General features: G+C 52.9%; 1 protein-coding gene across 1 annotated transcript in view; it reads right to left on the bottom strand.

The window, feature by feature from the left end:
- Positions 1 to 2,955: 2,955 nt before the first annotated feature.
- WNT3A (Wnt family member 3A) overlaps positions 2,956 to 24,502 on the bottom strand; it is a 47,002-nt gene continuing 25,455 nt past the window's right edge. Inside the window, exons 3-4 of the mRNA XM_082652213.1 lie at positions 9,288 to 9,553; positions 2,956 to 3,494 (exon numbers count right to left, since the gene is read on the bottom strand). Of these exons, the coding sequence (XP_082508339.1) occupies positions 3,015 to 3,494; positions 9,288 to 9,553 (746 nt within the window). The 3' untranslated portion in view covers positions 2,956 to 3,014. The remainder of the gene's footprint in view (positions 3,495 to 9,287; positions 9,554 to 24,502) is intronic.

Here is a 24,502-nt window from a genome sequence, read left to right as displayed (position 1 = left end):
AGCAGGCACGGGCCTCCCAATTACGAGGCTCCTGTCTGTTCCCAGCCCCCTCCCTTCCAGCGTATGGCTCATGCAGGGTGGCTATGCTGGGCCTGACCTTTGAGTGGGTGGGGCTAGGCCTCCTCCCCTAAGCTCCAGCATCATCTCCCCCCGGCCCCCACCTGTCCTAGCCTGTCCCTCCTCAGCTTTCTCCCTCCTTGTGGGTCTGGCTGGATATCAGGGCAGCGTTCAGAGGTGGTGGTAGTAGTGGGGAGAGGGGCATGGAAGGACGCAGAGAGAAGCAAAGACCCTGCTCCTGGCTTGGAGAGATGAAGGTGTGGCCTTCACCCCCTGGCTCCTGCAGCCTGAGTTTTCAGAGGCCCACCCAGCTCTGCATACCCCAGATACCCTGGATGGATGGATGTAGGCAATAGCCGTGGAGGGACAATGTGAGGCTTCTGCCAACAGAATGCCTCGTTTGTCCTTGAGGCTCTCCCTGTCTGCCTTGGAAAGATCCCCATCCCAAGGTTCTGAGCATGATGCCAGGATTTGGCCAACCATACATTGAGAGACTGCTGACCTCTGCCAAGACTTGCATTCCTGAGCTATGCCCTATGGTGGAGGGGAGGCCAGGGGTCCAGGGTCAGCTCTAGCCTCTGGCCTGAGGATGGACAGAGGCAGGAGGGAGCCCCTGGGAGTTCTTGGGTTCATGCAGCAGCTCTCTGCCAGTGAGGGATGTCCCTCATGACCTCCCAACTGGATTCCAGCTGCATGAGCTGGACTTCTAAAGTGGCTTTTGCAGGAGGTAGAAGGAGGCCAGGCCCAGAGAGAAGCAGCTGCTTGATTTCCAGGCTTCAGGCTGGTGAGCCTCAAATGGAGGGAACATGTCCGTCCTCCCAACCAGACTGGGCTCCTAGAATGCCCCTGGTGGGCTGAGAAGGGAGCCCCACACAGGGGCCATGTCCCCAAGCCCAGGGAGCATGGCCACGTAGCTGGTGCTCAAATGTCAACTGAATGAAGCATGTTGTGGATGTCTGGGGAAGTGGCTTTCAGCTGACTTGGTGGATGTCCTGCTGCACCACTGACTTGCATGGGGTCTCCCCCCTGGGGCTGCCATGGTTCCCTGCTCACTGCACTGTACATCCCCTTTTCCCTTTCTCTGCACTTCCACTGGGGTCTTCTGCCCTGGTCTCTAGTCCACCCCGCCCCAGACTTCAAGACCACTGGCTGCTTCCTCCTTTCTTTGGAGTGGCCATCCTTCTTCCTTCCCCTGGAATTCTGGCTCTGGAGGCTATTGCAGAGGCCCCAGGAGTCTCTGAGCTAAGCATGCCCACCCCACCTCCCATCGTGGCCCCTTCCAGAGGGTCACAACCAATCCAGGCCCCATGCCTTGCTGACCCACCACCAAAAATCCAGCACAATCCACAGGTTTGTTTGGTTGTTTCTTCTTTTCGTTTTTGTTTTTTGTTTGTTTGTTTTTACTTTCCCCATAGTTTGAAACTCACAAGCTATGACTAAAATAATTTCTTTCATAGAAAGAAAAAGAAAACAACAATAACACATCTGTTTGTCTAGTTCCTATGTATGGTGGATATAGCAGCATTGGAAATAAAATTAAAACCAAAAATGCAAAATTCAAGGCAGAGGAAGGTCGTATCCCTAGCGAGCCGTGCAGCTTGTCCTCCCCACCCCCCGCCCCAACTGTCTCTTCCCCCTGCCTGGAGGGTAGGGCCTCGGGGACAGGGGGCTGGGCAACATTTCACAGTGGCAGAGGCTGAGGAGGAGAGGTCTTGGCATGGCAGCACCTGGCAGGAAGCCCCTGTGGGCATTGGTTGAGAGGTCCATCAGTCTCGCTCATTCTCAGACAGGATGGATGAGTCAGACGTGAGCAGAGCCAAGTCAAGCGGCCAACCAGAGGCTCCACAACAGTGGCCAGTGGCGGGTAGGTCTGATGTACCATAGCCACAGCAGCAGGACCTGGGGGTCCGTCCTGGCTATGAGGGGCTGGGAAGGAGACCAGTCCTCTGGGGTCTTTGGGTCCTTTGTCTGCAGCACCAGTGTGGGATCACCTCCGACTCCCAATCTCCCAAACAACCCAACCCAAAGTGAGCCTCCAAGGCAGGGTATGGAGCTGAGTACGACCTGGACAGCAGTACAGGCCAGTGGCTCCCTTCTTGCCTTCTGCTTACAAGGGGCTGTGAATGAGGGAGGTGGAGAGAGGTGCTAGGCCATGAAGGAGGCAACAGCAAGACTGGAACAGCAGGTTTTGCTCCTCTTCTGTGGATGCGATGGGGTGCAAGTGGGAATGTGAAGACAGGGAGGAGGGAGAGCCAGGCGCAGGAGTTTCTGTCAGCTGCAAAGTAGAAGGCACAGCAGACCAGGCTGAGTGGCACCTTGCCGGGGCCTGGGTGTCTGATGCCCAGCACAGGGCAGCCAGGACAGAGCCAGGCCTCGTGTTCCAGGCCCTTTCTCAGCCTACTGCCGTCAGGCCCTGTCTCCTTCACCCAAGCCCAGGTGGTTCTTGCGGTTCTGCACAGCAAAGGCTCTCCCTGATAGGGTTCCTGGTTGAGAGCGTTGGCAGGTATCAGACTGAGGAAGGAGTGCCACAGGCCTCCTGGCACCTGAATCGTTGTAGGATGGGCCTCATACCTTAGTGGGAAGGGTAAGGGGACAAGATGCCCCCCACAGGTTCTCCACAGCTCATTCTGCCAGGAGATACTGCTCTACACGACGAGGTCAGGTGGAGGGAATCATGTGGTCTTGGGAGGAAGGTAATGGCAGGCTAAATCCCCACCCCTGCAGCCCCGCCCCCAGAGAGGACCCCGCCACCCTCCAGGAGCCCCATCCCTGGAGTTTCGCCCCAGGAAGGGCCCCACACCTGTCGGGAAGAACTCCATCCCACTCATGAGCCTCACCCCTGCCCTACCACGGAGGACCCCGCCACCCTCCAGGAGCTCCATCCCAGAGCCCCGCCCCATCCATGGAGGAGTCCCCCCGCCGCCACCTGGAGGACCCCCAGCCCGGTGCGGCGCCCACTACTTGCAGGTGTGCACGTCGTAGATGCGCGCGCACTCCTGGCAGCTCACGTAGCAGCACCAGTGGAAAACGCAGTGGCACTTCTCCCTGCGCCGCTCGGTGCGCGCGTTGTGGCCGCGACCGCAGCACAGCAGGTCGCAGCCATCTATGCCGTGCGAGCTCACGTTGCAGGTGCGGTCGCGCGTGCCGAAGGATCCCGTCTCGGGGTTGGGCTCACAGAAGTTGGGCGAGGCCTCGTAGTAGACCAGGTCGCGTTCTGTGGGCACCTTGAAGTAGGTGTAGCGTGGCCGCAGGGTCTCCACCCAGCCGCGCGACTCGCGGTGCTTCTCCACCACCATCTCCGAGGCGCTGTCATACTTGTCCTTGAGGAAGTCACCAATGGCACGGAAGTCGGGCTGCGACCACCAGCAGGTCTTCACCTCACAGCTGCCCGAGAGCCCATGGCACTTGCACTTGAGGTGCATGTGGCTGGCGATGGCCTGCAGGAGCGTGCGAGCGGGGGCGTCAGGGCAGGCCCTCAGTCTCCCCACCTCCCACGTAGGGTGGCTGTACTCCTTGCCTGTAGTCCCCCTCCGCTCACCTGGCAAACCCAGTCCCCCCACCTGCTCCATAAAGCTCCGGGACTCCCGGGTGGAGCAGGTGCCCTCTCCCAGCACCACCCTTCCGTGTGGTGCTACAGGTTCTTGTGCCATGTGGCTCCCCTGGTAGACCCAAGATCCCTGGAGGGCAGGGCCTGGGAGACCCCCTCCTGGGCTGGGTCTACTTCTAGGCCATCTATGTTGAGTGTAGGAAAGAAGGGGCTGTAACATGTGATATGTAAGTGCCGGGGTGTAGGAGGGAAGTCGTTCATTCTGACTGGGGAAACCCAAGACCTCCGTCTACAGGAGATGTACATGGGATGGGTGGCAAGGCTAGGGGCTGACCTGAGCACGGATAATGGTAGTGGCTGGAGCAGGGTACCTTCAGGGCCCAGGAAGCTGGTTTTATCAGATTGTAGGGGAGTTGCTGAGGATTGTGTGTGTTTCTCCTGTGGGCATCCCAACGTCAGGTTGTCTTCCTTTCTCTCTTTGGGGGAAGGAGTGGGGCTGGGGGTGAAAGGTCCTGTGGCATAATCAGAACTAAGGCTGAACTGGCCACTATGATGGGCACTGGCCACATGTGAGGTCCTGAGATGCGGCTGGTGGTCCAAATTGAGAAGTGCTGTTAAGTGCAAACCACATGCTGGGTCATACTAAGTCCCCAGACTTCGTAAAAGAAGAGGATGTAAAATATCTCATTCAAAATTTTAATATTGATTGCATTATTGCAATAACATGTTGGCTATATTGGGTTAAATAAAATTCATTATTAAAGCAAATTTCACCTGTTTCCTTTTAAAATGTGGCTACTAGAAATTGATAAATCTAAGGCTTCATGTGGGCTCTGTGTCCAGATGCTGCCTCTACCCTGTCCCCCTCTGCCTGCTCTTTCTTCAACCCTTCCCTCTCATACTGGCACTCTTTTAGGAGTATCTGTAAATTACATTCCCCCACCACAGTCCAGTTCTGTCTAATCTCCATTCTCTTCTCTTTTGTGACCAAGCTTTTCCAGAGAGGAGCTGCCACTTCCCATCTCTGCCTCCTCAGTCTCTTGTTTTAGTTCTACTTTTGATCAAAGTTATATATGCACATACTTTGAAAAGTCCAAGAGTTCCTAAGACCTATTAAGAAAAACAGGAGTTCTGACCCCACACTCTCATTCACAGCACTTTCCTGACCACTTGAGGCAGCACCTTGTACCTCTACACCTCTGATAAGATGCTTGTCTTGCTACTTCTTGATTTTTCAGTGTTTGGCATTGTCTATGGACCTCTCACCATGGAGGTCCCATGGGACCTCACTCCGCAACTCTGATGCACACTTTTCCCAGCCCCCTTCCTACACTAAAATCTATAGCATAATTCCAGTTAGATCAAAATTTAGTGCTGACAGTATTGGGGCTGTGGTAAATGTCATACTTAGTTGAGCCACGTGCCATGATAACCCTTCCTTTTCTACAAAACGTTTTGTTGTTGCTGTTTTTTGTTTGTTTGTTTTGTTTTGTTTTTGCAGTACGCGGGCCTCTCACTGTTGTGGCCTCTCCCATTGCGGAGCACAGGCTCCGGACGCGCAGGCCCAGCGGCCATGGCCCACGGGCGCAGCCGCTCCCGCAGCACGTGGGATCCTCCCGGACTGGGGCACGAACCCGTGTCCCCTGCATTGCCAGGCGGACTCCCAACCACTGCGCCACCAGGGAAACCCCATGTTGTTGCTGTTTTTAATGTACTCATCACAGGTTCAGTCTCACTAACTCCTTTCGTTGTCTAAATATTCTCTTCAAGACTTTCAAACACACCAGCTGATCTATGGATTTCATCTTCTTGGAGACATCTTTTTCAAACGGCTTCTGGTAAATTTTGTGAAATGTGCATGTCTGAAAACAAATCTTTTCTACTTAAAGTTGAAATGATGATTTAGCTGGGTATAAAAGTCTTGGCTTAAAATATTTCCCCCTCTCAGGATTCTGAAAGCATTACTCTATTTTATTCTAGATTTCACTGTTGTTCTTAGAAACTCTGATGACATTTTGATTCCTGATCCTTTGCATGAAACCAAAGCGTTTTCTGGGAAGCTTGGAAGGCTTTTCTGTGTCACAGGCTGTGGATTTCACAGCAAATTTTGATGTGGGTCTTCCCCTTTCTTGTGTTAATCACTTACGGGGCCTGTTTTGTCTGAACTGCTGCTCTTCAGCCCTGGGAACCTTCTTGTCTTATTTCTTTACCAAATTCCTCATCTTCATGTTCATCATTGTCTTTCTTGGACAGATCCTCCATATTTTCTATTCTTTCCTATTTTCCATCTCCTTGTCTTTTTTTCTCTACTTTGTGGGAAGCGTGTCTCAACTATCTTCCAACATTTTTGCTGAGAGTTTTGTTTTTGCTGTCCTATTTTTAATTTCTAAGAGCTTCTTTTTTCCCCTGAATGTTCTTTTAAATTAACATCCTGTTCCAATTTTATGGATTCAGTGTTTTATCTCTCTGGGGATACTGATGGTTTTTTGAAGTTTTCATCCCTTTATAATGTCTCTTTCCCATAAGTTTGGGTTTCTTTTTTCTTTATTTTGGTCTTTACCTTTGTGGTTGCTGGAGGCCTTCCTCAGATGTTCAGTGATCCTTGGCTGCCTGCTCATATTTGAAAGTGGGGCGCTAAAAATCTTGTCAGAACCTCCTGTACATGGGAGGGACTCATCTACTTGGGCCCTCACTGTAGAGTGATCTGGCCACGTTGCTTTTGGGGGAACCCCCACCTCAATATCTTCAAGTTTCTTCTCTTGGGATGGCCTGATTCTCAGGGGAGGATCTTCCATTTTCCTGCCTAGAGCATAATCAAGCTTCACTGTGGCACTAGGACATTAGGAAGACAAAGGTGTATGTAGACAGACTACTTTCACTTGGGCAGCCTCACCCTCAGCAGTCCAGACGCCTTCTGCTCTACCCTTTTTAGGGAATAAGCCTCCAGACTTCGGCCGTGGTGATGGAGGGGTGCTGTCTGGATGCAAGAGGTTGGATAGAAGAGCTGGTACATTAAAAAATGCTTTTAAAATAGACTTTAAAATGAAAATGCAGCTAAGCATACAGACTTTTTCCCCAGACCAGCAAATGACCAGTCTTTCTGTTTCCAGCCCCATATCTATCTCTACTTCTCAAGATATCTGATACTAGAACTTCCTTGGTTGGTTCTCAGAGTTCTCTACTGGCTTAAGATTCAGCTTTCTCGAGTGTACTAAGATATTGAGTGTCATCTATCTGCTTTTTGCTTTCAAAATTTTGTTGCCATTGTCACCTTTTCTGTTTTCCATGTTCTCAATAGTCTATTTATGTATCTTAAAATTAATTCATTGTCCTTTTAGTGGAGTTCTAGGAGAATGCAGAGGAAAATATTTGTATTTTGTTTGTCATCTTTAACTGGAAACTCCCAGTCATTCTTCAGGTCTACAATTTCTATGGGATTCTTTCCCAGATCTTACATTTTAGCTTTGTGAACATAAGTAAGCATATTTTTTCTCATAATCTATGTCTAATAATTCCAGTATTTGAGTCTTGTTTCTGTTTTTTTTTGGTTGTTGTTGTTTTGTTTTGTTTTGCTGATTATCACTCATTTAACAGGTTATCTTTGATTATGTGTGGAACATTGTGTTTGAAAAGCTGTTTGTAGAAAAAAATTTCAGCCTAGCATAAGGTTATCATCCTCCAAAGAGGATTTATCTGCCTTCTCCAGGTACATGGGGATACCAGCAATTTGGGATTACCTTAATCCATTCAGTCTAGAGATTTTACTAGCCTGTACATGTGCATAAGGGCTTGCCTACTTCTGATCTTCCTTTACTCCTCGGGATCCCAGCCTAAACCGAGGAGTTTTTTCCTAGACATAGCACCTTTGGTGGGCCCCTTTTAGCTCTGTGAGGCTGCTGAAAATGCAGCTCAGCATACGCACTTTTTTCCCAGACCAGCAAATGATCCCTGGACAAAAGCTGCCCCAGGCACCAGGTTCAGAGTCTTGTCTTCTCCTGGACTTTGGACTGCTAATTCCTCAGTATATGGTTAGTTATTTGACACTTAACAATTATTTTATGGAAGTGTAATATACATGCAAAAGTTTATATATCATAAGCATGGAATATGACAAAATTTCATAAATTACCAGCCTCAGAACACCAGCTCCTCAGGAACTCCCACCATGCTCTGTTCCGGTTGTTACACTCTCCCCTCTCCAGGGCATATATTCTAACAGCATCTCCTTGATGACTAATGATATTGATCACCTTTTCACATATTTATTGGACATTTCTAGATTTTCTTCTGTGAAGTGGCTTTCCATTTTTCAGCCAACTTTTCTATTGGGTTATCAGTCTTTTTGTCCTTTTTATACTATAACTTTCATATACTTGTTGTGTGTATATATTGTGAACATCTCCTTCTGTGTGGATTGCCTTTTCAGTTTCATGGTGGTGCCTTTTTATAAATTTTAATATAGTCCACATTATTACATTTTTCTTTCATTGTGAGTGCTTCTTTGGCCTGTTTAGGAAATCTTTGCCTACTCCAAGGTCACAGAGATGTTTTTCTATGTTTTCTTCTAAACATTCTTTGTTTTATCTTTCCCATTTGGAAATGGGAGATTGATTTTTTATATGATGTGAGGTAGGGGTCAAGATTAATTTTTTTCCACATTGTTATCCAATTGACTGAGCACCATTTATGGAAAAGACCACTTCCCCCTCTGCTGCACTATCTTCCCTGTGATAAATCAGGTAACTTATACAGGTGAGTATTCTATACTTTTAAAGGGTACTTTTTACATTTCATCCTACATTTGTACCTGTCTTTAGCCGGAAGATTAATGTGAGTCACCTAGTTCCCTGTTGCTAGAAGTTAAGTGTTCACTCTTCAGCTCTCTGCAGTGCCCTGGTTCCACTGGCCAAGGCCAGGGCCAACTCTGCTGAACACTTTTCAGTCCCTACACATATCACTTCCTATCAGCAGTGCCCCACTGAACCTCTGACTAAGTTCACTAAGCCCCCTTTTCAGAAGGGCTCACAAAGCCCTGTACAGCTTGGTCTCTGCCAGCCTTTCCATCCCCCAAATATTTTTCTTCCTCTGTTCTCCATATTCTACCTGGACTAACTCACATGCATTCTTTCACCTCTGAGCTACCCAGAGGCTCTCCTGGTTTCCCTTCACCTAGATAACTGCCAATTATTCTGCTTGTCTCCACTCACCACCTCTGCGAGAAGTCTTTTTTGAGAATCCAGCCTGGGTCTGACCTCTCCACTATGTCCAGATCACCTTGTGTGTGTGCATTTCTTCATCGTAGAACTTACCACACTGTGGTGTAGCAGCCTGGCTGTCTCCCTCCCTGGATGTGCAGGAGCTCCTGCAGGGCAGGCCTTTCTCCCATCCCTCCTTCCTGTGACCCCAGCTGCACAGGTGGACCTGCCATACTGTGGGAATGCCCTAGACCTCGTGGAGCAACTGGACAGCCCTGTGTTTCAGACACCGCTGGGCAGGAGGTGAGCAGACCCCCAGCCTGGCCACCATATACATCCCTCCCACAGCCCACCACCCTGCCTACACCGTGCCATACTCCTCAAGGGACCAGGGCACATACCCTGCTATTTCCCAGGGACCCTCAGGGGTGTGGTCTCAGGGCTCTCGGGTTCACAACCCAGGATGGGGGCGGGGGCCGCGGACGTACCTGGCGCCCAGCCTCATTGTTGTGGCGGTTCATGGCGGAGCGAGCGTCTGGTCGGTTCTCCCGCGCGTCTGCGAACTCCCGAGACACCATCCCTCCGAACTCGATGTCCTCACTGCAGCCGCCCCACTTCCAGCCCTCACCGGGCGAGCCCTGGTGGCGGCTGCTGCAGCCGCAGATGGCAGCGGAGCCCTCGGCGCACGAGCGTGTCACAGCGAAGGCTACGCCGGCGGAAGCGATGGCGTGCACAAAGGCGGACTCCCGGGTGGCTGCGGAAAGAGGCGACGTGGTTGGCAGGACCCGGCAGGGCTGAGGTGGTGGGACTGGCGTGGGGGCGTGGCTGCCTCTTCCCGGGCTGGGTCCTGGGTACTCACAGTGGGCGTGGGGTGCTAGACTCGCAGCACGGTAACCGCGGTACAGTAATGGGAGTCGGGGAGGCAGGGCTGCGGTGGGACAGGAGCGCGCGTCCCCGAGGGAGGACCCAAGGAGGAGGGAGAGCTTCCCCAAAGAAAGTATACGGAGGGCTAAGGAGCCCAAGGCAAGATGCTGGACATAACTTGTCATGGAGAACAGCAATGACGGCTGAAATCAGAAAGTCAGATCATAACCAGTGCTGGTGAGGATGTGGAGAAACAGAACGCTGTACACTGCTGGCTGGAAGGAAACTGGTGCTGCCCCTTGGAAATGGGTTTGGCAGCTTGTTGAAAACATACACCTACCTTATGACCTGGTCATTCACCTCTGAGGTATTTACCCTGGAGGAAACCTGTGTCCCTGCAAAGACCAGGAAGCAAATGTCACTGCAGCGTTATTTGTAATAGCCCCAAACTGGCAGCTCCAAAATGTCCATCAACAGGTGAATGGATGAAAAATTGTGGCATAAAATAAATAAGTCGTGGGTATGTGATGTACAGATGGTGACTAGAGTTAATAATATTGTATATTAGAAAGTTAAGAGCGTAGATCTTAAAAGTTCTCATCATAAGAAAAAATCTTGTAACTGTGTGGGGTAATAGATGTTAAACTAAACTTGTTGTTGTGATCGTTTCACAATATATACAAACATTGAATCATTATGCTGTACACCTAAACTAATATAATGTTGTATGTCAATTATATTTCAATTAAAAATTGTGGCACATCCATGAAATGGAATTCTATTTAGCATACCAGGAAAGAGAGCATGGATGAATCTCAAAGCAATCATGCGGATTGATTAAAAGGCATACGAAAAAGGGTCCTTCTAGTGTCCCACCAACCCTTGGTGGAGCCCCCGTGCCCAGATGTCCTGGTTGGAAGCTTCCCACAGCCCTGCCCAGGGCATGGCTCCTGGTCCACATGCTGCCCACTTGTGCCTCTTTTTCTGCCTGCACACCCTTCCCCTCTTCCACTCCGGACACCAGGTACTGAGAGGCCCAGCCGAAGGGCTGCCTCTTCTGGAACCTTCCAAAGGTCAGTGCCTCCATTGGCACCTCGCCTCCTGCTGGCCCCACGCGCTTGGGTCTGGAACTGAATGCCTGCCAGGAGCCTCATCCAGGCTGTCTCTGACCTGGTATTGGAGCTGCCGCCTGCATGCAGCCTTCTCTTTCTACACATGGAGAAAATGAGTCAGGGGATGTGGCATCGGTTTTCAGAATGCCAGTGGGTGATGGCTGGAGCTTGGGAAGGAAAAGCCGGTGGGGCCGAACTGGGTGAGACAGGCATGTGAGGGAGTCAAGGGAGGCCTGCCTTGGCGAGGCCAGCTGCAGGGGGTCGCTGGGTGTGGGAGACCTAGCCTGAGCCTGGTAGACAGAAGCCTAAAGGAGCTGGTCTCAAAGGACAGGCAGGAAATCGACAGAGGAAAAGCAGGGGGCAGGGGTATTCTGCATGAGGAGGCCCACAAGGGCAGGGCCTCAGGTGGGGAGGGGTTGGGCTGGCAGGACCAGAGGGAAGTACAGGGCATGTGGGGGACAGCCTGGAATTTGCAGAGGCTGGACTTCCAGCCAGGCTTCCCCAGACGGGATGAATGAATGCATCATGCCTCCTGAGTGTGTGTAAACATTTCTTCAAGGGCACCAAGCCACGATCCACTCCAGGTGGAGGACAAGGGCCTGGGGGTGCCCTGGGTCCCGTGTGAGCTGGTAGGACTCACTCCTGGACTCGCCATTCCACATGTGTGTGTGGGAGTAGCTGCTGTTTGCCAAGCCCTGATGGAGAAACGTCAGGGAGCAAGATGACCTCGTGGAGCTTACCTGCTGATTAGCAGGAATTTTAAAATCCTAGGTTAAAAAAAATGCTATGGGCAGTGGAGTGAGCAGGAGAGATGTAGGAACAGGACCAACTAGGACCTTCTGTGCCAGACAAGGGGTGTGTGCCCTGCTGTGTCCCTGAGCTCCTCGTGGGCAGACGCCCCACTGCAGGCCTGGACACTGCTAGGGCTCCACATGGCTACAGAAGAGTTATCAAAGGGGGCTGCTGTCTCCTCACCCCACATCAGTGCCCTGGAGGCAGGTGGGTTTCACCCTGGGGAATGAGTAGAAGTTTTGGGTTGCTCCCCACACTTCCTCCAGCTGCATGGTCTCGCCTGCTCCCAGGTTTGCATCTGAGCATGTGTGTCCCAAAGCTCAGGTGGCAGGGGCAGGAAAATGGTAAGATAGAGCTCCAGCCAGCAATGTGCACACACTCATCCACACATCTTCATACACATCCACACACACCTGCCACTGAAAAGAGCACATTCACTCCTATACCAAGGACACACAGTGTGAGATGTGTCTGAGGAAGTGCGCTCTGCACGAGCCTCCCGATAGCTGTCAGGCCCCACCCTGCTTTTGGTGACTCTTCCTGTGGATTTGCCAACAGTTCTGGATGGTCCTCTGCAGGCCCCGGCCAACCTGTGTACTCTCCATGTTTTGCCCAGAGCAGGCCTGGACTCTTGCTGCTTTCTGGAAACTCCCAGGTGGTAAGCACCCAGCCACAAACCCAGAAAGGGACTCCCCATTTCTTCTCTGTCAGCCTCCCACTGACAGCTTGCTTGGGGACTGCCCAAGTCTGAAGGCTGCTCTGGCCTCCCGAAATGGCCCTGACCCATCCTGCCTCTCCTGGCTCTTCACCATGAGTCCAGCCCGCAGTATCTCCCAGGTGCACCAGAAGAGGTTCCTAGTTGGGACAGGCACCTCCAGCTTCCAGCTTCCCCCACCCATCCACACACATGTAACACACACACACACATACACACACTCTCTCACTCTCTCACCAATATATATATGCACACACATCCACAGACACACAGACACACACGTAGGCACACACTCTTACACAGGTATGCACGCACATGCCCATACGCACACTCACACATACTGTAGGAGGAGCGTTTTGTCCAGTGCCCATCTGGCTCTGCCCAGCCCTTCTCCAGTTCTTGCCACTGTGTCCTTGCTTGGCTCACACACAGGCTGACTCTGCCCCACCTCCTGCCCTCTCAGCCTTGTCCACCACTCCCTGGCCTCCAGCCACACTCAGCCCTCGTCCTTCCCTTGGGTTCTTTCCAACTGCTTCTCTGCTCATGTGCATCTGTCATGTCCCCATCCCTGCTCTTTGAGGCACAGGCCAGGGTCCTGACCCTGCAGTCTGGGTTCGGTCCACGCCTGGCCCTGGAGCCCTCGGGCTCCCCAGGTGCTTCAGGAGCATGCTCTTACATCCATTCTGCCTGAAAGCTCCCTGAGCTGGGGGCTGTGTCCTGTTCACCTTTTGTTTCTAACCTGGAGTCCCAGCCCATCCCACAGATGGTTGTTGGGGAGTGAGAGCCTGGTCAGAGGAGAGGGCACGGGCCCTGGGCTGGGGCAGGGAGTCCAGGAGGGTCTGAGCCCACCTGGGCAGGACTACCCCATGGGACCTAGCTCTCTGCCCCTCTCTACTCAGCTTGTCCTTGAATGAATTCAAGACAGCTCCCCTCACTGCTCCCTTTCCCAAATGTCAGCCAGGCAGCTGCCTCCTCAAGACACTTGAAGCCCCTGCCCCGTTTTTCTTTTATAATACAACTGATTAGTTACAGGCCAGCCTAGAGCCACCTTCTGCTGACTCAAAGCACCATGAATAAACAACTGCATGGACACAGACCCCTTTCCTTCTGGTCCCTCCATTCAGAAGAGCCCCTGCCCTTATTTTGTCTTCTCAAGGACTCAGGTTGTCCCCCACCTCCACCTCCTTAGAGGGTGGGCTCAGATCCTGATTCTCACCCTTCCAGGACCCTGGTGTGGTATCTGCCCTCCTGCCCAGGCAATGACCCTGGGTTAGGGGTTGTGAGCTGGTGGCCTAGGGGTTCCTTACCACCCCTCCCAGGGCAGGGTAGAGCCAGTATGTCCTGGGCATTCCTGGAACCCACTGCACACAACCGGGCGCCTCCTCCACTGCATCCTCTCTGGTGGCCCTTCTCAAGGCTCAGATTCTCCAAGCCTTGAATATGCTCCCCCAACTCCCTTTGACTCTGCCCCCTGAGGGCCCAGGGCTAACTCCTATAGGAGGATCCTGCCTCTGTCTCTGCCTCTGCTCTGCCCCCTCCTCTAGCCCCTCCTTACCTCCCCTTCTCCAGCTTCTGAGATAAGGGGAGAGAAAGCAGGCCTGGGGCTTTGCTCTGCCCCAAACAGGGCTCGGAGATCTCTGCTTATCGAGCTCAGGTAAACAGTCCAGGGCTGCCAGACACACTTGAGGGGAAGGGTGTGGGGGGGTTGGGAGGGGTGTTCCCCCTTGAACTTGGAAGAAAAAGAACTCATTCCTGCCCTGCTCTGTCACCAAGTAGCTGTGTGACCCTGCACACTTCTCTGTCCTTTGGGGGCCTCAATTTCCTCTTCTGCTAAATGAAGAGAGGGCCTCCTCACAAATAAAGTCCCGAGGGCCAAGGACACCCTGGAGCCGGCCTTTAAATTGCTCATGAGGAAAAGAAGCCTTTACGAAGACCACGAGCCAGAAAAACTTGAGGTGGTCCATTCTGGCAAAGAAAGTCCCTTTTCAAATTGAAGACACAGGTCTTTAAGTAGTTCCCCGAGATACTGATCAATCGCAAAGGGAAAAACTGAAACTCTGCCTTGGAGAAATCTGACAGACCCCGCCTTACCAGAGAAATTGGGGTTGCGGTCACCAGCAATGGGACAGAAGACGGATGGATGCCACGTGCCTCCTAAGACGAGGCCCCCACCAGGACATTCCACCTCCTTTGAGACATTCTAACCAAAGAATCGTAACTTGCATCTAATTATCAGGAAACTTTAAACAAACCAAACCCAAAGGCCTAACCAAGCTCCTCCCAGTCTCAAGGGCATGAAGGGCAGGGCTGGGCTGGGCTTAGGGACTTGGGATGGGATCCTGGCCAGATAAGGGACATTGGTGGAAAATTGGGTGAAATCTGGGTAAAGTCTGGAGTTTAGTTAGTAGTGATGGATCTTAGTTCTGATGGATCTAGCTGGGTTTGTGTGATGTCAGCACTGGGGAGGCCTAGGAAGAGATCTGGACTCCTGCAGTATTTCTGGAAGTATACAACTATTTCCAAAGAAAAAGTTAAAACACATCCTGAGACTGTGCAGAAGGAAGACCCCCTGAATGCCCAGATGACATCCCACAGTGGTGGGGCTTTTAACCCAGGAAGCCATGGGCAGGCTTTAGGGGGTTCTTAACCCTGCCAAAATCATGAGCTGGAATTCCAGGGCATGTCTGAAAACTCATGTGTTTTTCTGGATAGATTGCTTTTATCAGATTTCCACAGGGGTTTGAACCAAGAAGGTCATGACTGACTGGCTGGAGTAGCCTCAGTTTACAGAGGAAGGGGGACAGGGCTCCCCTAAGGTCATGGGTGGGACAGGCACTACCAGGACTCAGATCAGGGTCTGAAGCCCAGCAGCTGCCCCAGTTACAGCAAAGTTTTTAGCCACAGACAGCAGCCTTGTCAGAGATTATACAACACAGGCAGCTAGGGAGGGGGAGAGAGAACCATCCTGCCTGTGGGAAGAGAATTGCATCTCGGAGATGAGACTGGAAATACCTCTGTCACCAGCAAAATGTCTTCTTTTGAATGGGCTATGACAGGTCAAGAGAGGAGGAGGGGACACGGGCTATGAGAGGGGGGTGCTTAAGGACCAATTTTGTCAATTTACCAAGTTGCTGCGATAGAGCCTGCGTGAGTGTTTTGAGCTATCTCAGTCCTGCTCTGTTCCAGCCCAGGACTCTTATCCCACACTGCAATTAGGGCTTGGGAAAAGGAAGAAGAAAGGGAATCTTGTAACAAAGTCTTTCTGTAAGACAAGCGTCTTCCATCGAGAGAAACATCTTCCCCAGAAACTTGAAGTTGTCTCATTAGCAACTATTTATTGAGTTCATGCAAAGTATCAGTGATATACCCTTCCTTTCATTCTACCATCTAGCCATGCATCCATCTACAATCCACCCATCCATCCATTTATTCTTCTACCATCCATCCATCCATCCACCCTTCCAGGACCTGAGAGCCTATAATGAGCCATACACTAGGAATATAAAATAAGTAAGATGCAGGGTGCCCATTCTCAAGAACCAAGGTAAGAAGTCTGCAAGAAAGTGGATTGCTGCTCTATCTGATGAAATGTCTAACAACCCAGGCTTTCTGAAAGGTTGAAGGAGCTACCTGTTCTTGCGGTAATCAAGCATAAACTGGATGACCCACTGTTAGGTGGAGGGAATCCCTGCACTGGGAAGGAGGGTGAACCAGAGGAATCCTTGCATTCCTTTAGTGGGAGGCCCTGCTATTGCAAGTCAGGTTCCTTGCTTTGGGCTGTGCTGAGTCACCTGCCTTTGGGAGCTTACAGTTTATGATGAAGAGAGTAAGGGGAACAAGGACACACAGTAGGCTTGGCAATGTGAGCTCTGGGGCAGGCCTGGGATGGATGGATGGTGGATGGGTGAATGGATGAATGAATGGGTAGATGGTGGAGAGTGGGTGGATGGGCGAGTGGATGGATGGATGTGTGGTGGTGGACAGAGGATAGTGGGTGGATGTTGGCTGGATGATGGATTGATGGAATGGTGGATGAATTGTGGATGGATGGAAGGGTAGAGGTAGAGTCTGGGGCAGGTGAAGGAGGACTATATGGCAAGAGCTGGGAGTCTGGGGGAGGGCAGGGGGAGTCACCTGGCAGGGCTGCATCATCACTGAGGCCAGCCCAGCCCTGGGCACGAGGGTTGAGTGTCACATGTGAGATGGGCTTTGGCAGTTACTTCACTTCCCTGGGTCTCAGAACTTTAGAACTAGAGAGATTTTAACAAATCCTGTCTCCAGATTTGGATTTCATAGGCTTGGCAGGTACCAGAAATGACTTGGGGACTGAAATAGGACTGCAAAATGTTGTTACTTTTTTGAGAGAATAAGACACATAAGAAATGACTATCATAATTTCAGAAAAGGAACTTTTAACATTAAAAAAGGATACAGTTCCAAAGTCCAATATGCTGAAGAAAGTTCAAAAAAATTACCTTAAGGGCCTCGCCTTTCACATTTCACCATGAAGCTGGTGGTTGGCAACTACTTATTGAGCACTGACTGTGTTCTAAGTGGACAAGAAGGCTGCAGGCTCTGTCCCAGAGCTGATTTTCCCTCTGGGAGATTACCCAGAAGGCCCTTTTATCAGGGATTGATAGGAAAGCACTGCCCAGAGGCCTCCCTGCCCTGGGCCCTGCGCATCTTTTTATAACTGCTGAGAGGACTGGTCCAGACAGAAAGAGAGGGCTCCTCTCTGCTGAGCCACCCTCATGGACCCTGCAGGCCCTCTCAGTCCCAATGACGTGTGAAGGCTCAAAATGGGTCAGCCCCGGTCCCAGGCTGCCCGACAGTGAGTACTGTGCCCAGACAGGGGTCGCAGGAGAGGCTCCTGCACCCCCCCCCCAGCCGTAGGTCCCATGACCACCAGGCTGTTTCAGTAGTTGCAGCTTTCAGGAGGTGAAGGGCCCACCTGCCCTGCTGGGCCCCATACTTCACAGCCACAGGGAGTGAGGAGAGACCCATCTGTCCTCTCCTGGAAGGGGAAGGCTATGGAGGCCTGATACCAGATGAGAAGAAGGGGATGGCCAAGGGCTCCTGGGATAAGCCCGTTGGCCTGAGGGGGCGCTGGAGCGCGCTTTTCGGAGGATAGAGTGTGACCCCTGGCAGTGGAAGTTCCTGGAAGGGGATTGTGGTTCAAATTCGACCACTGACCAATGAGATCAAGCTCCTGGGTGTTCTATCTGTTGAGTCCACCCAGTGGACCCTTTGAGAAGCTCTGCAGGTAACCAGGTGCCCCAGCAGTGGTCACTGCAGACCTACCAGTGGACCCAGGCCCACTGTTCTGGGTGGGGGGCATCTATATCTGTAAGCAGTCCTCTGGTGATTCTGATGCATCCCTGAGCTGAACTCAGGCTCCATTATGGTCTCAGATTCCTAAGCCCCCTCCTCTGGAAGTTGGCCAGACTCAGGAGGTGTTTGGGAGGGAGGTCCCAGGACAGGATTCTGCAGGGAGAGGGGAGGAGTTTACCGTGGCAAGGGTGTCTCTGACACACTCCCCCCCCATTAGAGGGACGTGGAGGTGGCTAACACGGAGGGTCTCACATACTCCCCCTGCTCCGGGCTCCTGCAGTGGGCTGTGCATCTCTGGCCTGGCTCATATGTGAAGTGAGGCCCTGGGTCACTGGGGCCTGGCTGCTATCATCTGGTGGCTGGGTGGGGATTCAGCCTGGGGCAGGGTGGGGTGTGACCTCCTCCTTGGGAACTGTAGGACCTGCCTGTCAAAGCCTCCTCCTGCCTGAGTTCTGGCCTGAGGGACAGCCCTCTCTCTCCTGGGCGTGCCTGCCCCGTGGCCCCTGGAGACCTGGGGCTCCACTACTCCCCTGGGCAGTGTTGACTTTTGGGTCAGACTCCCTACCTTGGTGCTGGGGTTGGTCAGCAGAGAGGGTGCAGCCCTAAGGCAGGCTCCCTTGTCTCCATGGAGACGCCCTCCCCACGGTCAGGACCATGGCTGCAACCCCAATCACCTGCCCAGGGTGGGGAGTCCTGGACCCCAGCCCCACCACTCTACTGCCCTGCAGGGAAGCTTCTCTCTCGCCAGGTATGTGAGGAGAATCCCCCATCCTACAGGCTCGTCCCCACTCAGCTGGGGGCCCTCTGTGAGTCTTCCCTGGCGTTCCAGGTAGAGTTCTTTGTGGCAGCTGCTGGTGCTCACAGCTGGACAGGACTACAGAGAGGCCAGGTCAGGGCAAATGGCTCCTGTGGTCACTGAGCCTCCACGGGAGCCTCTGTGGGGGCCGCTCTCTGCTCCCACCTGCCCACAGAGCATCACTGGCAGGACACAGAGAGAACTCAGTGCCCTCACTCATGCCGCATCCTTAGCCCACACTCAAGGGCAGCGACTGTGGCTCCCTCTCAGGCACCACTCAGCCTCCTTGGGCCAGGCCTGGACCTCTGCACACCTGGCAGGTGAGAGGCTGTAGGAGGGGGAGGATGCAGAGAGGCAATTCCGGGGATGGCCACCCCCCAAAAGACAAGCAAGTCCTGCAGTGCCTGTGCAAGTGCAGAGAGGTCAGCAAATGCTCTGTGTCTGTCTCCCTGGCCCATGAAGGCCTCAAGGGCACTTTTAGAGCGTTCAGAGGTTGGCACCTCTTCCCTCTACCAACGCCCCAACGTGAGGGAAGAAGAGATGGGAGACTGGCCTGAGCCCCTAGCCGGCAGTTTGCTCCCTTCCCACACAGCCCACCTTCCTTGGTCTCAGAGCTAGCGGGGCGGCCAGGAGGGGGTGTCGCAATGGGCAATGGCATTTGGTAATCCCGTTGGCCCGTCCTGCACAAAGGATGGAGCCACCTGAGAGCGGAATGCAGCTTGCGCCCGGCTCTAGCTGCGGCCCCTGACACCGCCCGGCCGCCAGCACGGCCGGCGTCCTGATTACCTGCTGGGGCTAATGAATCTGGCTTTGTGAGCCACTGTCACGCCGCGTTAGGCCCACAATGGCTCTCGATATTTTATATGAATTTCCCCCCTCGTCGGCGATTAGGCCATAGCAAGCCAGTCATAGCAACCGGGAGGTATGCGCAGCCCAGGGGCCTGGGGCGCGAGGGGAGCTCGCTATTCACACGCTTTAACACAGCACTCCCGAGGGCGTGTGAATCGCCAGCAGCATTTTCACTTTTCTCTTGTGCTTAATCTTGTCGTCGTCGTGGGGATATTGTTTTCTGAGCCGGGCGCAGCAGGGTGTCGCCGGGGTCTCTCCTGGCCCCTTTACACACACCCCCAACTGGGGAGAGTTAATGATATACGGGGGAGGCCGCAGAGACAGTCGGAGCTCCCCAACCACCGTGAACCGAAACACTTTCCGATGAGGGTCAGGGGTTGCAACCTGGATTCAGGGATGCCGGTTCCCTCAAGGGCCCCTTCTTCTCTCTGACCCCTCCTGAGCCCTGTGGCTTGTGCCGTCCTGGCTGTCCTGCCCCGGCCCCGTGCCTGCACGCCGGCCCTCCGCAGATCAAGCCGGGACACACAAGGAGGTGGACAGACCACCCCCTGGAGCCTGGCCAAGGGAAGGGGCTCTGCTGGGGAGGGGACAGGCCATGCTGTCCCCCCTCCTGATCCTCCCCAGCCCAACCCCCAAGGAGAATGGGGAAGAAGGCAGGCAGACATGGGTGCTTGCCCCAAGGGCACGGGCGGAGGGTTGCGAGGGGATATGAGCACTGTCTGGGGAGCCAGAGAAGGCAACAGGCACCCGGAACACACTTGCGGAGACCTTGATTGACACCCACAGACCCTGCCCCTAGGGTAACCAGCCAGGACTCTGACATGATGTGCTTTGAGGGGTCAGCCAGGGTCCCCAGCTCAGCTGCCCAATGGGTGAGGTCCAAGTGCAGACCCCACAGCGAGAGTCCGCCCACTTCTACCAGCAGCAAGGCTCCCTCTGCCAATGGGGATGCCCCACCTGGAATGCAGATGTGCAGGCCCTGTGTCCTCCAGGTCCTGAGACCCCCGAAGGGAGTTTTGGAGGCACATATGCTGGAATCAGAGGCAGGGTTGAGTGGCTCCCCCAGTCTCTTCTTTAGGGAAGCCACTGTAGCCCAGGCTTGGGGGTGCCTGGGAAAGCCACTGCCAAGGGCACTCTACCGAGGGCACTAAACTAGTGGATGGACACAGGCTGAGGTCCAGTTTCTAGAGGTCACTGATGATGAAGCTGGGGACCATGCCCCACCTGTTCGTGCTGACGTGCTGGGACACCAGTGGGAGAGGCATCAAGGGTACTGCTCCCCACTGTGGATGACTCACCTCTTTATGGCCCCTTCCATTTCTGTAAGTTGCAAATGCCCCACCCAGCTGAGACCCAGGTCCCCCCAAAGTCGTGTGCCACCCACAAAGCCCCTGGCCTGGACCTTGGACCGGCTGCACCCACTGTCCTTCTCTAGGGGCATGGCCCTGGCTGGGCTTCCTCCAGGAGTGTCTGCTAAGGCGCTGAGGTCTGGGACCTGCCTTCCCTGCCTTTTGGCCTCCCCACCCCTTCACCTCACTGGCGGTCAAGAGTGGGTGTCGGGCAGCTCTCAGGGAAAGCAGGCGCTCCAGGTGTCCAGGGGCCTGCCTGGAGGGACAGATAAGCTGCAATCGTGTGCCAGCCTTCATGCACTCAAAATTCTTCAAATACTTTCTGGCTAATGCAGGTTCCATGGTTCTGCTGCTGTGGAAAGTGAGGGTGGAGGGTACTTCTTCCGAGCCCGGGCTCACCTCTGTCTCCCAACCCCACGTTCCTCGGTGGCAGCTTCTCAGGGGTCCACCTGGCCCACCCAGCCCCCAGCCCCAGGCCAGGCAGATGGTGGTTTGTGTGTGTGTGTGAGCTGGAAGCAGGAGGCATGAGCACACGCTCTTTCCCTCTTATCCTCACCCCACACGCACACACTCGCACACCTCCACACGGGGCTGGGGCCCTCTGCTCAGCTGACAGTGTTAAGCTTTGTTCAACTAGGCCGCCTCAGCAGGGGTGGTCAAGCACCCCACGGACCTTGCCACAAAGCCTGAGTGACCTCTGACACGATTAGGGTCGCCCTGACCCTAATCCAATCAGATTGATTACTGTGAGTGTGGCCCGGTGGCCAGGCGGGGGCCTCCACAATGGCCTCCCAGAGCTGGCCTCTCTCTGGGGCACCTGGCAGGCTCCTTCCTCCTGGGCCATTCAGCTCTGCGCCACAATGAATCCGGCCATTTCTCAGCCCCGTGGCAAGCGATGGGGGAGAGAGGGCTTCCTCTTTCTCATTAGACCAAGTGGTGAGGGCGTATGGGAGCTGAGATGACTTTCATCCAGCTGAAAATGGAGGAGGGAGGGAGGGGCAGAGATCAGGTCCGGGGAGGGGGGAGCAGAGGGGGCAAAGGGCAGAGGAAGGAGCAGGGACATGTGGGAGTGGACATGAAGGGGAGAACATGGGGGAGAGTGGACACGGGGGAGAGAGGACAAGAGGGGAGAGTGGACATGGGAAGGGTGGGTATGGGGGCAAAGGGACTGGGACACCAAGGCCACACGAGGGTCCCAGAGGCCTGCTGGAGTCTTGGTTCCCCCTGAGAGGCTTTCAAGTAAGTGAGGGAGTGCAGAGGAAGAGGGGGACCTCCCTGGGCCCCCAGCCCAGAAGTTAGTGACTTGTCTGTTCCTTGGGGCAGGCCCTGGGCACCTGCAGCACCTGTTCTCACCTGGAGAGAGCCTACAGACACCACACCCCCCCCACCACAGGCTGGCACATTCTTAGGAGTCCTGGCTTAGCCCCTTCTTTGTGCCTCAGTTTCTTTAACTTGTAACCATAGTGCTGGCTCATGAGATGGGTGCTAGGATTCAGTTTACTGCTGTGTGTAAAACACTTAACACACAGCTCCAAAAGCACTGTATACATGTTTTAAAGAAAGAGAGAAAACCCTTTAAGATCCAGCTCAGACGTCCCCCTCCCCAGGGAAACCTACCCACGTGGGCACCCTCAGGCATATGTGCTCATCCTTCAGTCACTCACTCAGCACATCCTTATAAAGCACCCATTCTGTGCCAGAGCAAACCTTGGTACTGCCCTATGTGCCTGCTGTGCATGGCAGGAGGCCCCACACCAGACCTGAGATCACCCTGCAGGGCTTAGCTTTTGTCCCGGGAGAGTGATGTTGAGGTTGGAGGCAGGAAACTAGGAGCTGCTCTGGAGGCCAGGAGCTGCCCCCCAGGTAGTTCCTGTGGGCTGAGAGCTAAAGATAAGAAGGATCTGGTGAGGATGAGGATTGTAAAAATGGGGCCCACAAAGACTGACTCCATTTCAGACTGTGGGGTCCAGCAAGGGGCAGGTGCAGGCAGCTCTGGACTGGCAGGGAAGGTCCATCTCTAATGGCGATGTTGGAAAAGTCGCCTGGGAGACAGCATGGCTGATGTGGCACCCCGATGTGGGTAACACAGAAGGGAGTACGGGCAGGGGTCAAGAGGCAGGCCTCAGGGCCTCCACAGCTGTCCTGACTAAGGTGCTTGTGTGTTTGACCATAGCTGGAAGATTGCGGGTTTGGAGCTGAGCATGACAGGATCCTATGTCTGAACGTGCAGAAAAGGGACGAAGCCTGTGGGCCTGTGAGGGTGATGCTGTGCCCCAGGGGTCTCCAAGGCAGGTTCACATATCCCTAGGGGTGCGTAGGTCGGCATGGGTGATTCCAAGGCAACCTCACTGGCATTGTTGCTTCTTCTCCCGCCTCCCCTTCTAGGACCACCCATCTCCCACTTGACCCATGAAGAGAAGCCCAGTTTTCCTGGCACATGTCCAGCCCTGGTACCATCTATAAAGACTGGGACACCAAGCTCTGTGTAAATCAGGTGTTTCCAATTTCTTGTTTCAGAATGAAAGAGGACCCAATTGAATGATGAGCTGACAAAATTTTTAAAACTTTTTGATAATATATCACTGTGAGATTTTTGGCACAGGTAACTCAGAAAAAATTCAAAGAATCAAGAGACATTATATCAAAACTCTCCCTTTTATCTGTTTATTTTTCTGAAAGATGATCCTCATGCCTAGATCTTTAAATTTTAAGAACAGAATGGGCCCCAAAAGCTGTTCCTCTAAGATCAGGAAGAAATCAGGGGCACCTGCTCTGCTCACTGCTATTCACCATTTCCTGGAGGCTCCAGCCAGGGCAACTGAGCAAGAAAAAAATAAATAAATAAAGAGTGTCCAGACGGGAGAAAACTGTCTCTATTAGCAAATGACATGAAAATTCTAAGGAATGCATGAAACATCTATTAGAATTGATAAACCTTCAGCAAGGTTATAGAGTATGAGATCAATATTTGAAAATCAACCATGTTGCTATACACTAGCAATGAACAATGCAAAAATGAGATGAAGAAAACAGTTCCATTTATAATAGCATCAAAGAGAAAAAAATGCTTAGGAATAAATAGAAGATTTGTCTGCTGAAAACTGCAAAATGTCATTGAAAGACGTTAAAGACCTAAATAAACGGAAAGACATTCCATGTTTATGAATCAGAAGACTTCAAATTGTTAAGATGGCAATATTCCTCTAAGTGATCTGCAGATTCAATGCAATCTCTAAAAAACCAAGTTTTTTTTTTTTTTTTTGCAGAAATTGATGAGCTGATCCTAAAATCCCTTTATAAGGAGCCCCAAGAAGCTGAAACAAGCTTGGAAAAGCAGAACATAGTTGGAGGACTCACACTACCCTGTTTTCAAACTTACTACAGGGCCACAGAAGTCAAGACAGTGTGGCCTGGGCATAGGACAGACATGTGAACCAATGGGGTAGAAGAGAGCCCAGAAATAAATCCACATTTCCTTCTCTGGCTTCCAGGTGGGGCCTGACCCCACCTGACACAGCCTTCCTCCACCACCAGGATGGCAGCCGTGTCAGGTGTACAGCCTTCTGCCTTCTTCCCAAAATCCCTGACATTTCTTCTTACTTAGGAGTGCGGGGACCCTAGACACCCGCATCAGGCTCTGGAGCCAGGAACCCAGATGGCACCATGATCCTGTCTGGGCCCTCCCGGGCATGGTGAAATTGATGGGCATACCTCCCTGACCATGGCACAGCATGGGACCCTGCACCACACACACACTACACACCACACACACACGTACATAAATGCACACGCGTACTACACACAAATATGCACATGCAAAAACGTGAACACATACGTGTTCAAACGTACACACTCGTACACATGCATACACACACATGCAGGCACCACACACACA

This window comes from Grampus griseus, assembly GCF_964374135.1.
Source record: "Grampus griseus genome assembly, chromosome: 3".
Classification (NCBI taxonomy): domain Eukaryota; kingdom Metazoa; phylum Chordata; class Mammalia; order Artiodactyla; family Delphinidae; genus Grampus; species Grampus griseus.
Note: the sequence above shows the minus strand (reverse complement) of the source record. Positions and strands in the feature narration are given on the sequence as shown.